This window comes from Oncorhynchus clarkii, chromosome 23, assembly GCF_045791955.1.
Source record: "Oncorhynchus clarkii lewisi isolate Uvic-CL-2024 chromosome 23, UVic_Ocla_1.0, whole genome shotgun sequence".
Taxonomy (NCBI): Eukaryota; Metazoa; Chordata; class Actinopteri; order Salmoniformes; family Salmonidae; genus Oncorhynchus; species Oncorhynchus clarkii.
Genome location: NC_092169.1, coordinates 26,307,905 through 26,321,183, shown reverse-complemented (window position 1 = coordinate 26,321,183; position 13,279 = coordinate 26,307,905). Strand labels below are relative to the sequence as shown.

The window sequence follows — 13,279 nt, the reverse complement described above, 5'->3', positions numbered from 1 at the left end:
AGTGTATGTAAACTTCTGCCCCACTGGGAATGTGATGAAGGAAATAAAATGTGAACTAAATCCTTCTCTCTTCTATTATTCTGACATTTCAAAAGTTTTAAAATAAAGTGGTGATCCTAATTGACCTAAAAGAGTGAATTTTTACTTGGATTAAATGTCAGGAATTGTGAAAAACTGAGTTTAAATGTAGTTGGCTAAGGTGTAGGCAAACTTCCGACTTCAACTGTACAGTGCATTCGGAAAGTATTTTGACCCTTTCTCTTTTTCCACATTTTATGGATTACATTTTTAACTCATCAATCTACACACCATACCCCATAAAGACAATGTAAAAACAATTTTTTAGACATAAAAATACCTTATTTACATAAGTATTCTGACCCTTTGCTATGAGATTCGAAATTGAGCTCAGGTGCATCCTGTTTCCATTGATCATCCTTGAGATGTTTCTACAACTTGATTGAAGTCCACCTGTGGTAAATTAAATTGATTGGACATGATTTGAAAAGGCACACATCTGTCTATATAAGGTCCCACAGTTGACAGTGCATGTCAGAGCCAAGCCAAACTAAGCCATGAGGTCGAAGAAATTGTCTGCAGAGTTCCGAGACAGGATTTTGTCAAGGCACAGAGCTGGGGAAGAGTACAACAAAATGTGTACAGCATTGAAGGTCCCCAACAACACAGTGGCCTCCATCAATATTAAATGGAAGAAGTTTGGAACCACCAAGACTCTTCCTAGAGCTGGCCGCCCGGTCAAACTGAGCAATCGGGGGAGAAGGGCCTTGGTCAGGGAGGAGACCAAAAACTCGATGGTCACTTTGACAGAGTGGGGTATTGTGTGTTGATTGATGATGGGGAAAAAACGATTTAAGCAGTTTTAGAATAAGGCTGTAACGTCACAAAATGTAGAAAAAGTCAAAGGGTCTGAATACTTTCTGAATGCTCTGTATAAAGACGCTGGTTGGATAGAGGGTCATTTAATGCAAATGTATTTAACTATACTCAAGTGTATATGAAAATTGTTATTTTCAAATATTATTATTCTATCAATATAATAACAAAACACATAAATAGGCCATATATGGTTTATATATGGTAGCATGGGTCTTATATATAAAAAGTGTATGTGTGTGTGTGTGTGTGTGTGTGTGTGTGTGTGTGTGTGTGTGTGTGTGTGTGTGTGTGTGTGTGTGTGTGTATGTGTATGTATATATATATATATATATTCAACGAAGTTTAAACATGAGTTCCCACCTAAACTGATGGATTACATTGACTTTTTGTCTGTCATTATACAATTATTTATGTGCTATAATTCAGTCAATATTTGATGGATTTCTTATTTATTTAAAAAGCATTGAGTAGCTTCATTATGCAACAATACCAGAACTGTATTGTTGATCTTTTATAAAATCTTATATATAGTCTATAGATATACATATGTTGGTTTGCCTAACCTGGGCTCCAAGAGAGAAAACCTATCAGGTCAGTGAAACTTCATGACCTCCACAGTAGTCTTTCTCTGTCTGATCAGTCAGAGCTGTGTTTAATGATCAGGTTTAACCAGGCTGATCTGTGTGCCTGATTTACTAACTGAGAGAGATGGAGATGTCAATGAGTTGCCTACAGGATGTGCCCAGTTACACATCTGAAGAGCAGGGAGAGAATCAGGGAGAAAATACACCCAGGGACGGATAGTACTGTAGATAGTCCACGGGGAGAATCTGGTAGTTTAAAGATATCAGTTTAGATATAGCGTACCGGTAGTAGCCACTTCCATGGGTAAATAACATATAGTAGTGAGAAAGAACTGGATGGCGAAGAACTTGTGTTTGAAACATTGCAGTTAATAGAGAGGGGAGAATCTTCAGCATCTACCTAGTGAGGAAGGAGGCAGGGCAGGTGCCAGAACCAATCAGTTGGATGGGCATTTGATTTCCATAGGGGCTGGCACTATTATTTCACGGAACCTCCTATGGTAAAATTATTTTAATCGGTTTTATAGTAAAGACGTAATTTAACTGTCATGTTTTCATCTGATTGTCAAACAAATCACTTTAAAAAGTAGGTTACCTTTGCACGTTTGTCCAAAATAATGCCAGCAGCCGAACAGTGCACTGTGCACCCGCTAACTTTCCATAAATTCGCAAATGGCTGAAACTACCTCACCGGAGAAAAGCATCTGTGCAAGCATCTGACAGCGCTCCTCTGTCTTACTATATGAAGCCCATGCATCTGATGCTGTCTGGCCAAACATAATATGACATGACATGCCATACTCCTTTTGGCCAGACAGCATCAGATACATGGGCAGTAGGGCAGTAGACCAGGAGAAGAGGAGGGAGGACAAGGAGGTATGGTAGGCCAGGCCCCCTAAGTCCCACCCATAACACCGGCCCTAGAGGGAGGGAAAGATGGAAGGATGAAGAAAGGGCAGTAGGCCAGGAGAAGAGGAGGGAGTGCAGGCTAAATGAGAGCCAGACTGTGTGACTGAAAGCTTGTTAACAACAGCCTTTACAGATAAAAGTGTAAGGTTAACCATTAGGCTGTATCAGTACAGGGCCTTGCCCATTAGTGATTTAATGCTTCTAATTACACTAACTGAATAAGAGAGGGTAGGATTAATGTTTTTAATTACAGTGACTGTATTAGGAGAGGGGTTAACAATGTGCAGTCTGTTTTAATTAGGGGCATGTATAAAAAATAAACATGAAAACCTGCAGTAAACAGGAACACAAAAACACCATTTTATCAACCATAGAACACAGCAAACCAGAGAAGCATTTATTTCAACAGCCCTCTGTGTCCTTAAACACTGGAATCCTAGACAGAGTAAATAAGAATGTTGTGTGGATAGGAATAAACACACAGTTAACACACTCTTTGGCAGCTACAGTGTGGTGTCATGACATGAACTGGGATTGCATAACTATAGCCACTTAACATTTTACTGTTATAGTGAGAGACAGAATGTATCAGAAACCATGGGGTGTATCCAACAATGGAGAGAGAGAGAGAGAGAGAGAGAGAGAGAGAGAGAGAGAGAGAGAGAGAGAGAGAGAGAGATGATGGGGTCTCGTAGAAGAATGGAAAAGTAATGAGAGAACGAAGGAGGTTGAGAGAGCTAAAAAAGGATGAAAAGAGAGGCCTATAAAGAGGGAGAGCAGAGGGAGGCTCATATCTGTTAACAGACAAACCACCCAGGAAGCAGGCTAATACACTAAGCTGATGTCACATCCCAAACTTCTCCACATGTGCTAGGTCAAAAATAGACTGAGGGAGAGGGAGTTCAGGAGAGGAAAACAGAATGACGAAGAAAGGATAGGGAGAAGAGGTAGGTAGACCCACTACAACTACTGGACCTAGACCATGGAGGAGAGGAATAGTAGTGGTGGGGTTGAGGGGTGAGCGGATAAAGTGAGTCCTAGGTTTGACTGGGTCAATTGTCAGAACGGTGTCCAATGAGTGTTCAGAGAGATGGAAAGGGACATGTGGTTGGTATGTGAATACATCTCTGGGGCCTGCGGACAGCCCTGGCCTGTAGTGGTTCCCCCCAGCAGGTAGGCTGGCAGAGCAGTCCGACGCCCAGCCACAATAAAAGCATTATGATCCTAGCGGGGGGCATTCTTCCCAGAAACAGAGAATGGAACAGGAGGGAAAATAATTGTGTGCTAGTTTTGGAGCGGTCTCCCTAATAAACACCACCCATCCCTGCAGCAGCTAAATAAAGTAAGAAGTTCTCCACCAGATGCTGATAAATCATTTTTATGAACACGGCACCGCAGTAGCATTGTAGAACTGACTCTCTGTCTGGATCAAAGAGTCTTGGATGTCTCTATCTCGATCTCTGGCCGCCCTCTTCAATTTCCCCTAAATAAGTGAATACTCCTTCAGTCCTGGTCCTGGTGACCCATAGGGTGCAGGCTTTTGTTCCAACTTGGCACTAAAACCCTTAATTCAACTAATCAACTTACTGTATCATCTGGCAAACGATTAGTTGGGTGTAATGCTTGCCCTGAGCATAGTCTTGTACCCCTGATGCAGCAAAGTCCAATCCCAACAGCAGAGGGCAGTGGTGGGAACCAGGACTGGACTGCACCATTGCAGACAGTGCCGGAGGGGGAGTACCAGCCTTTTGCGTACCTACAGCTCAGGTTGCAGATCTGTCACCAGCCCAGTGCTGCACACAGAGGGGCACACATTTTGTGATGGGGGGAAGGGGAGAGTCGTGACACCATCCTGGTCACTGACAAAGGGCTAGGGTTACACAGTGATTCGCCCTCGCGTCCAGCCAGTCAACACCACTAAACGCCTTTCATCTGGCCTAATAGCTCCCACGGGAAAGAACGCTAGGTGCCACAGAGGACTGAGATGAGTCTACAGTAGCTACCCAAAGCCACACCAAAAAATGGACTAAGAGTAGCAATAGCTCCAATGAACGTTCCCTTGTTATCCAGTGAGAGTAGAAAGGAATGATTTGTCCAGTACTGCTTTCATGAGGATTTTTATTTTATTTATTTTTATTTGACCTTTAGTTAACTTTTATGATAAAGCAGAGTGTGAAACTCACCGGTAGTGGGTTAAAGTGCTGGTCTACGAGGTGTGTGTATCCATAGTCAAAGAACGAGTGTCGCAGGACAACATCAATCCCCTGCACCGCTGCCATGCCCAGAGTGTTCAGCCACCTGAAATACACACACACACACACACACACACACACACACACACACACACACACACACACACACACACACACACACACACACACACACACACACACACACACACACAAAGTGAGAATAATGCCTAAGTGCGATGATACTTCATTTGACTGATTGATTTATAGGTTGATTGATTGATTTATAGGTTGATTGTACTTACAGAAAGCCAGCAGCATAGGTATCAGAGAGGTTATTGGTTCCTCCAGCCCACGCCGGACCTACTCCCCCCAACCACACCTTCTTACCAGGTGCATGGCTATTCACTACCTGAGAAAGAGAGAGAGTGAGAAAAGAAGAGGGAGGGTGAGGAAAGAGAGAGAGAGAGAGAGTGAGGAAAGAAGAGAGAGGGTGAGGAAAGAGAGAGAGAGAGAGAGAGAGTGAGGAAAGAAGAGAGAGGGTGAAGAAAGAGAGAGAGAGAGAGAGTGAGGAAAGAAGAGAGAGGGTGAGGAAAGAGAGAGAGAGAGATAGAGAGAGAGAGAGAGAGAGAGAGAGAGAGAGAGAGAGAGAGAGAGAGAGAGAGAGAGAGAGAGAGAGAGAGAGAGAGAGAGAGAGAGAGTAGAAACAGAGGGGACAGAGGAAAGAGAGGGGGCAAGAGAGAGGGGGGAGAACAGACAACAGAAAAATAGGGGATCAGATCAGAGAAAGAAAGAAAAAAGGGCTGCAGGTAGGCTAACGGTTAGAGCACTGGGCCAATAACCGTAAGGTCGCTAGTTTGAATCCCCGAACTGACAAGGTGACAAATCTGTTGATGCCCCTTGAGCAAGACACTTAACCCTAATTGATCCAAGGTCGCGGTTGATTATGGCAGACCTTGGCTGTGACCCCACTGATGCTAACTATATGGACGGATGATCTCTGTGGTTACTTGTTTCTGTACAGGGTGAACTCTGAGTTACTCTATTATGCAAAGTGTTTTATTGTCTTCTCAGGAGTTCTGTCTTATTTACATTGGTCTCACCCCCCACACAAACCTTTAGATTATGTGACACCCTGTGGAGATTGGACCTGGGAGTGTTTAGGTTACTGTAAACTTGGTATCGTTTGATTGGTCAATTGTGGTTGGTTTTGGGTTGGAAGGTTACACCTTCAAATGTTATAAATGGGATTAAATGCCTTTGTTCTCTCTCTCTTAGAATGCTGTTCATTGACTACAGCTCAGCCTTCAACACCATTATCCCCTCCAAGCTTGTCACCAAGCTTAGGACTCTGGGTCTGAACACCTCCCTCTGCAACTGGATCCTGGACTTCCTGACCCTTAACACAGGGGCCCCACAGGGGTGTGCGCTTAGTCCCCTCCTGTACTCACTGTTCACCCACGACTGTGTGCACGACTCCAACACCATTATCAAGTTCACTGACAACATGATGGTGGTAGGCCTGATCACCGGCAACGATGAGTCAGCCTACAGAGAGGAAGTGACCTGACAGTGTGGTGCCAGAGTAAGACCAAAGAGTAAGACCATCCACATCGATGGGGCGGCAGTGGAGCAGGTAGACAGCTTCAAGTTCCTCTGTGTCCAAATCACTAAAGACTTAAAATGGTCCAAACACACACGTACAGTCGTGAAGAAAAAGCGACAGTGCCTCTTCCCCCTCAGGAGATTGAAGAAGTTTGGCATGGGCACTCAAATCCTGAAAAGGTTCTACAGCTGTACTACTGAGAGCATATTGACTGGTTGTATCACTGGTTGGTATGGCAATAGCACCGTTCTCAATCGCATGGCTCTACAGAGTGTTGTGGGGACAGCCCAGTACATTACTGGGGCTGAGCTCCCTGCCATCCAGGACCTCTATATCAGGCGGTGTGAAAAGATGGACCGGAAAATCGTCAAAGACCCCAACCATCCAAGATTATTTTCTCTGCTGCCACAGGGCAAGAGGTATCGGTGCATCAAGTCTGACAACAACAGCTTCGATCCCCAAGCAATGCAAATGATAAATAGCTAACAAATAGCTACACGGACCGAGTTTACCATGTATCTTTATTGACCTTTTATTTCAGTATTTGTCTCTATCCACATTCACAGGGCCCCAGACACACTAACACACCTACACACTAACACACACGCACGCACACGCATGCACGCACACGCACGCACACACACGCACGCACACACACGCACACGCACACGCACACACACACACGCGGCGCGCGCAAGGTTGCTAGATTGAATCCCCGAGCTGAGGTAAAAAGGTAAAAATCTGTCGTCCTGCCCCTGAACAAGACAGTAAACCTTCTGTTCCTAGGCCATCATTATAATTAAGAATTTGTTCTTAACTGACTTGCCTAGTTAATAAAAAACTAAACACTCACTCCATCATTTTTTCACTCACACATAATATGCACATACATTTATACTAACTCTACACACCCACACACCTGGATCTCTGTCCGGAAGACCTATTCTCTCTGCTCTAAACAGCTTCCAGAGAATCTCTCTCCTAGCATGGCTGCAAACCATTACTACTGGACAGCAAATGGGGAAACGCACAAGCACGTACAGTACAGCACAAACACGCTTGCATACACGCCTGCGCACACACACAAACTCACACACACAATAGGGCAGCACACATTGTTCTATGGTTGTTTTAATGTGCTTTGGTGGGTTCTCTCTTTTACAATAGACAATAATTGGGTATTTTCTATCAGCTCAGAGACTGTGACTATAGGTTGGTAGCAATTGTTACTTAATTGTGAGCATGACAGATCGGTTCTTATGGCCTTTTCTTCTCACTGAGGGAAGTTACTGTTCCAGATCTGAGAGTTGAGATCCATAAAACTGAACTGGGAACTGTGCCCTTACAGACGTAGGCCTATGGAGGGACAAGGCAGTGGGACAGGAGAGCACTGGGGCAGGGGTTGGGAAGAGACACATAACGGAGGTGATTTGGTGAAGCATACTTACATAATGACTGACCTTTCCTGAGACCTTGTGTCAACACTTCCCTTTCTCTCACCTTGAGTACTTTGGTGATCTGTTCGGTCAGGGTGTCCAGCAGGCGTGTCTTCAGAAAGTCCTCTACTTTGGTCACTCTGCCATCCATGTAGTAGCTACAGACAGAACAACAAGACACACAGACACTTCAGAACAGAATACAGGCAACTTCTGATAAATGCACCCAGCAAATTCTCCAGTGTTAAAAAAACGAAATTAACATGGAAAGTGTTGTCTGTGGACCCATATAGACACTGGAACAGTGTTAAATTAACACACTACTTAGTGTAAACCCTTATTCAAATATTTTCCATGGTGCCTTGCCTTTCAGGTAAATTGTAGAATTTACCACCCATGACTGAATTTGTTAGTGACAGAGACATGGTTGTCACATTCATTTTCAATCTTGTGGACTAAGCAAAAATGTTATAGTTTTACCCTAGGACAGGGGCATGAAACTCATACACATCACTCATGTGTGGTAACTCTACAATTTGCTCGAAAGGCAAGGCACTCTGGGAAATCTTTGAATATAGATTTACACTAAGTAGTGTGTTAATTTACAACTGTTCTAGTGTCTATATGGGTCCACAGACTCAACACTTTTAGTGTTGATTTAAAACTCTCAGTGTTTTTTGTTTTTTTTAACACTAATATCATTAACTGGTTATAATCTGACCCAAATGCTCTCACTACACTTTACACTTAGAGTTTGCACTTATCAAAAGTATCATTCTCATGAGAAAAAAAGGCTACGGTACACACAAACTGAAACTCTTACTAACGCTTCATAAGAAAGTCCAGTAATAAACCATTTAGAAATAGTATGTTCACCAATTAATAATCATTATTTAATATTAGCATATATGACCTATATTTGTAAAATGTAGTAAGCTATATATACAGTATATATATATATTTTAATGTAACCTTTATTTAACTAGGCAAGTCAGTTAAGAACAAATTCTTATTTACAATGACGGCCTACCCCAGCCAAACCCAAACAATGCTGGGCCAATTGTGCGCTGCGGGACTCTCAATCCCGTCAGGATGTGATACAGCCTGGATTTGAACCATGGTGCCTGTAGTGATGTCTCAAGCGCTGAGATGCAGTGTCTTAGACCGCTGCTCCACTCGGAAGCTGCCCCAATATATTGATTGTATTTTTATATAGCGCCTTTCCAGGTACTCAAAGCACTGTAAGTTAGGGAAACTCACCTCATCCACTACCAATATGTAGCACCCACTTGGGTAATACACAGAAAACCATTTGTGCCAAAACGCTCACCACACATCAGCTATCAGGTGGAGAGGTGAGGAGTGACATAATGATGTCTCTGAGGGGTCTTTGGCCTGGTTCGCTAACTACCTCTTTCCAAGAGTGCAGTGTATAGTCAGAACATCTGTAGTCTCAGCCACTGCCTCTCACCAAGGGAGTACCCCAAGGATCGATCCTAGGCCCCACGCTCTTCTCAATTTACATCAACAACATAGCTGAGGTAGTAGGAAGCTCTCTTATCCGTTTACATGCAGATGATACAGTCTTACACTCACCTCCAAAACAAAGCTCATGTGGTTTGGTAAGAAGAATGCCCCTCTCCCCACCGGTGTGATTACTACCTCTGAGGGTTTAGAGCTTGAGGTAGTCACATCATACAAGTATTTGGGAGTATGGCTAGATGGTACACTGTCCTTCTCTCAACACATATCAAAGCTGCAGGATTCAGTTAAATCTAGACTTGGTTTCCTCTATCGTAATCGTTCCTCTTTCAACCCAGCTGCCAAACTAACCCTGTTTCAGATGACCATCCTACCCATGCTAGACTACGGAGACGTAATTTAAAGATCGGCAGGTAAGGGTGCTTTTGTGCGGCTTGATGTTCTTTACCATTCGGCCATCAGATTAGCCACCAATGCTCTTCATAGGACACATCACTGCACTCTATATACTGTAAACTGGTCATCTCTGAATACCCATTGCATAAAACTCTCTTAGGCCTCACTCCCCCATATCTGAGATACCTACTGCAGCCCGCATCCTCCACATACAACAGCCATTCTGTCAGTCACATTCTGTTAAAGGTCCCCAAAGCACACACATCCCTGGGTCGCTCCTCTTTTCAGTTCCCTAGTTCCCTGCAGCTAGCGACTGGAACAAGCTACAAAAGCACTCAAGCTGGAGTTATCTCCATCTCTTACTGACAGTTGTGGCTGCTTCGCAAGATATGTTGTCTCTACCTTCTTGCCTTTGTGTTGTTGTCTGTGCCCAATAATGTTTGTACCATGTTTTGTGCTGCTACCATGTTGTTCTGCTGCCATGTTGTGTTGCTACCATGTTGTTGTCATGTTGTGTTGCTACCATGCTATGTTGTTGTCTTAGGTCTCTCTTGTCGTGATGTGTGTTTTGTTATATATTTATATTTGTAATCCCAGCCCCCGTCCTCGCAGGAGGACTTTTGCCTTTTGGTAGGCCGTCATTGTAAATAAGAATTTGTTCTTAACGGAATTGCCTTTTTAAATAAAGGTTAAATAAAATATACAAATAAATATGGTAATTAGGAAGGAGGGGGATGATTTGGTGGCCATGATGGAAATGGGGCCAGGTTGGGAATTTAGCCAGGGCACTGGAGTTAACACCCCTACTCCAATAAGTGCCATGGGATTGACATGTGACCACAGAGAGTCAGGACACCTGTTTAATGTCCCATCTGATAAATGGCACCCTATGCAAGGCAATGTCCCCATCACTGCCCTGGGGCATTGGGATTTGATCTTAAGATCAGAGGGAAGGGTGCCCCATACTGGCCCTTCAACACTACAGTATTTAGATAGTTATTCACACACGTTCTATTTAAATTACTTGTTTGGTTTCTCACTATGGGTAGCTTCCATCTCACTCTACCAGCCCATGTACCTTCCTGTTACTTATTCCCACCACAGTGGAAGAAAGGAAAGAGACTTTTGTGATTTGGTTAGCCACATCCTAAGCTAACGTAGCTAGCTAACAAAGAACGTACATTCTCTTCAGCTAGCAGTGTGCTTGCTAAAGCTAGGCTACTAACACTTGAGATGAATGCTAGCAAGCTAAACGCCAGGACTAGCTGGCTACGCAGCTACGCATTGGTGAAGCACATTACTCTCTCTACCTGCACGGTAGTATTCTTCTCTCACCTAGCTCACCAGCACCTTTACTGACTAGGCTGACTGGTCCTACCTTCTGGTTTTGCGGTCTTGAGAGCCCTCTAACCTGTAGAGCAACTCCACCTTGCTGTGCTCTCCGGGTTACTGAGTGCAATTTATGACAGGCTTGTAGCCCACTTAGAGTCATGGTTACCACCTCCCCTTGTCAGGATGACCCAAGCCAGGCACGAGCTCCCATATCTGCCCCTGCGGCTCTGGCATCTCAGAGAAAGACTCCCATCCTTTCCGCTTTGCCTGTTTGGGAAACAAGCATGCTTGAGAGGCAGTCGACTACCCGTAGTCTTGTCTGCACTGCAGCACACTGTTTAAGGTTAGCCAGAGAAGGAGACAAAAAAATGCTCCTGCTCCGGGTACCCCCCACTCCAATCCACGTCTGTACCCCCCCAGGGTAGGCGACAAGCGCTCATCTGTACACATCTGGGCGGAGATGATTGACAACCTTGACTCTCTTCCCTTATTTAGGGAAGACACGATCTCGGGAGCGGGGGAGATAGAAGATGATGAGGCTCATGCTAATAGCAGCCTCTCCAACTTTGAGCCCGAAGATGGAGGAATTGAGTCCCCACTTCCTCCCTCCCAAACACCTGCACCCGTCCCCAGGTGCACTGCCAAAGGCACAGCCGGTGACGAGGTTGCTAATCCCATCCGGGATTACACGCTCAATGTCCCACCGGTCCCACCGGACCATTTGTACGAGTGGAGGAGACTCCAACCGCAAACAGCCCTGACCAAACCTAGCATTCCGACAGTTGTGGCTTGCCTAAAGGAGGCAAAATGGTCCTGGGAAAAGCATTTTTCTGGTAGACTAACCCCTAATTGTTCCCCTACCCTGAACATGCATAGACAAGTTTCCAGTTTCCATAAGGCCCCTCCGGTGGAGCCTCCTCTGGCTAACGGTTAACTACCTTAATCCCTCACGCAGTGCATCCCTGTTGGTTAACACCACCCTCCCGAACAAGAGGGATGCTTTTGTTCATTTGTCATAAAATGTACATAACAGTAGCCCATTCGGTCAGAGCACCTAACATGTCCACCTTACTTACGGCTTATCAAGTGAAGCTGCTGGACAATATGGAAAGTCAATGCACAGATGACCCTACTAAGTGGGAGAAAATCTGTGTCACCACAGATCTCAACCTATGTGCCTCTCGGGACACTGTACAGAGTTGTTAAGGTCAACGGCATCATGGACTTTACCCAGTACTAAGAAATTTTAGCCTCTACCAGCAGACTGATATCAAGGGTTTGGAAAGATTCTCTATGAAGGAATGGTCTAAGATTCCTCCCAATGTGTCATTCAATCTCAGAAAACATTTTTAGAAAAAGTCTCAATGCCATTATCCTCGCAAGGTGACTTAGGTGAGGTATAGAAAGGTATAGAAAACAGGAGTGGCAATCATTTTTAACCCTATCTTTTAGAGAAAAAAAAGTATTACTTGTAAAACAAAATCTCTTTCTCTGAGCAATTGTATTAGCGTAAAATAATATACAATAAAGCTCATTACTTGAATTCTTTATTTTATACAGACAATTTTGCTCATCTTCATCAACGGCATTAATCCCACTGTATATGACTACTACCAATGCCACAGGCCGTTTTAAACCAGATAATTTTCGGGGGGTTCAGTTCCTCTTTAATTTAACATTTATTAAATTAGGCAAGTCAGTTAAGAACAAATTCTTATTTTCAATGACGGCCTAGGAACACTGGGTTAACTGTCTTGTTCAGGGGCAGAACGGCAGATTTTTTACCTTGTCAGCTCGGGGATTTGAGCTTGCAACCTTTCAGTTACTAGTCCAACACTCTAACTACTAGGCTACCCTGCCACCCAGAATAAAGATTCATAAGATAATGTATACGGTGTTTAATATAGATAAATTATATGTACTAATATACTAATTATTATCAAAGTATTTTTGGAAGTACCTGATCTAAAGCAATCACTATTTACAGTTTATGAGAGCCATTAGTGTGGTATGGGTTTCCATTGAATTCAGGTAGGTTTAGGCTATTAACAATAATGTCATCATGTAACCCTTTCTTGGGGAATTGACACAGTGGGTTTTGTCACATTTGGCAATGCTGCCGACAACACTCTACTTGAAGGGGGCATAAAAAAGACATTCACAACACCTTTATGAAACCAGTCATAACACCTCGCAGTATCAGTTATAACAACCTTCATAACACATTTTTTTCAATATCATTTATAAAGAGTTTTCAAAATATGTTAATTGTCATTTCAGAACAAAAAGTTAACAGTAACACAGAAATATATCTTTGTATGTACATTTATTTAGAAATGTGTACTTTCGCCTCCCGGGTGGCGCAGTGGTTAAGGGCGCTGTACTGCAGCGCCAGCTGTGCCATCAGAGTCCCTGGGTTCGCGCCCAGGCTCTGTCGTAACCGGCCGC

At 43.8% G+C, this 13,279-nt stretch overlaps 1 protein-coding gene across 1 annotated transcript in view; it reads right to left on the bottom strand.

Annotated features, from left to right (window-relative positions):
* LOC139381626 (inactive heparanase-2-like) overlaps nucleotides 1-13,279 on the bottom strand; it is a 116,312-nt gene that overhangs the window by 29,002 nt on the left and 74,031 nt on the right. Inside the window, exons 7-9 of the mRNA XM_071125291.1 lie at nucleotides 7,686-7,779; nucleotides 4,885-4,991; nucleotides 4,574-4,688 (exon numbers count right to left, since the gene is read on the bottom strand). Coding sequence (XP_070981392.1) covers nucleotides 4,574-4,688; nucleotides 4,885-4,991; nucleotides 7,686-7,779 — 316 coding nt within the window. The remainder of the gene's footprint in view (nucleotides 1-4,573; nucleotides 4,689-4,884; nucleotides 4,992-7,685; nucleotides 7,780-13,279) is intronic.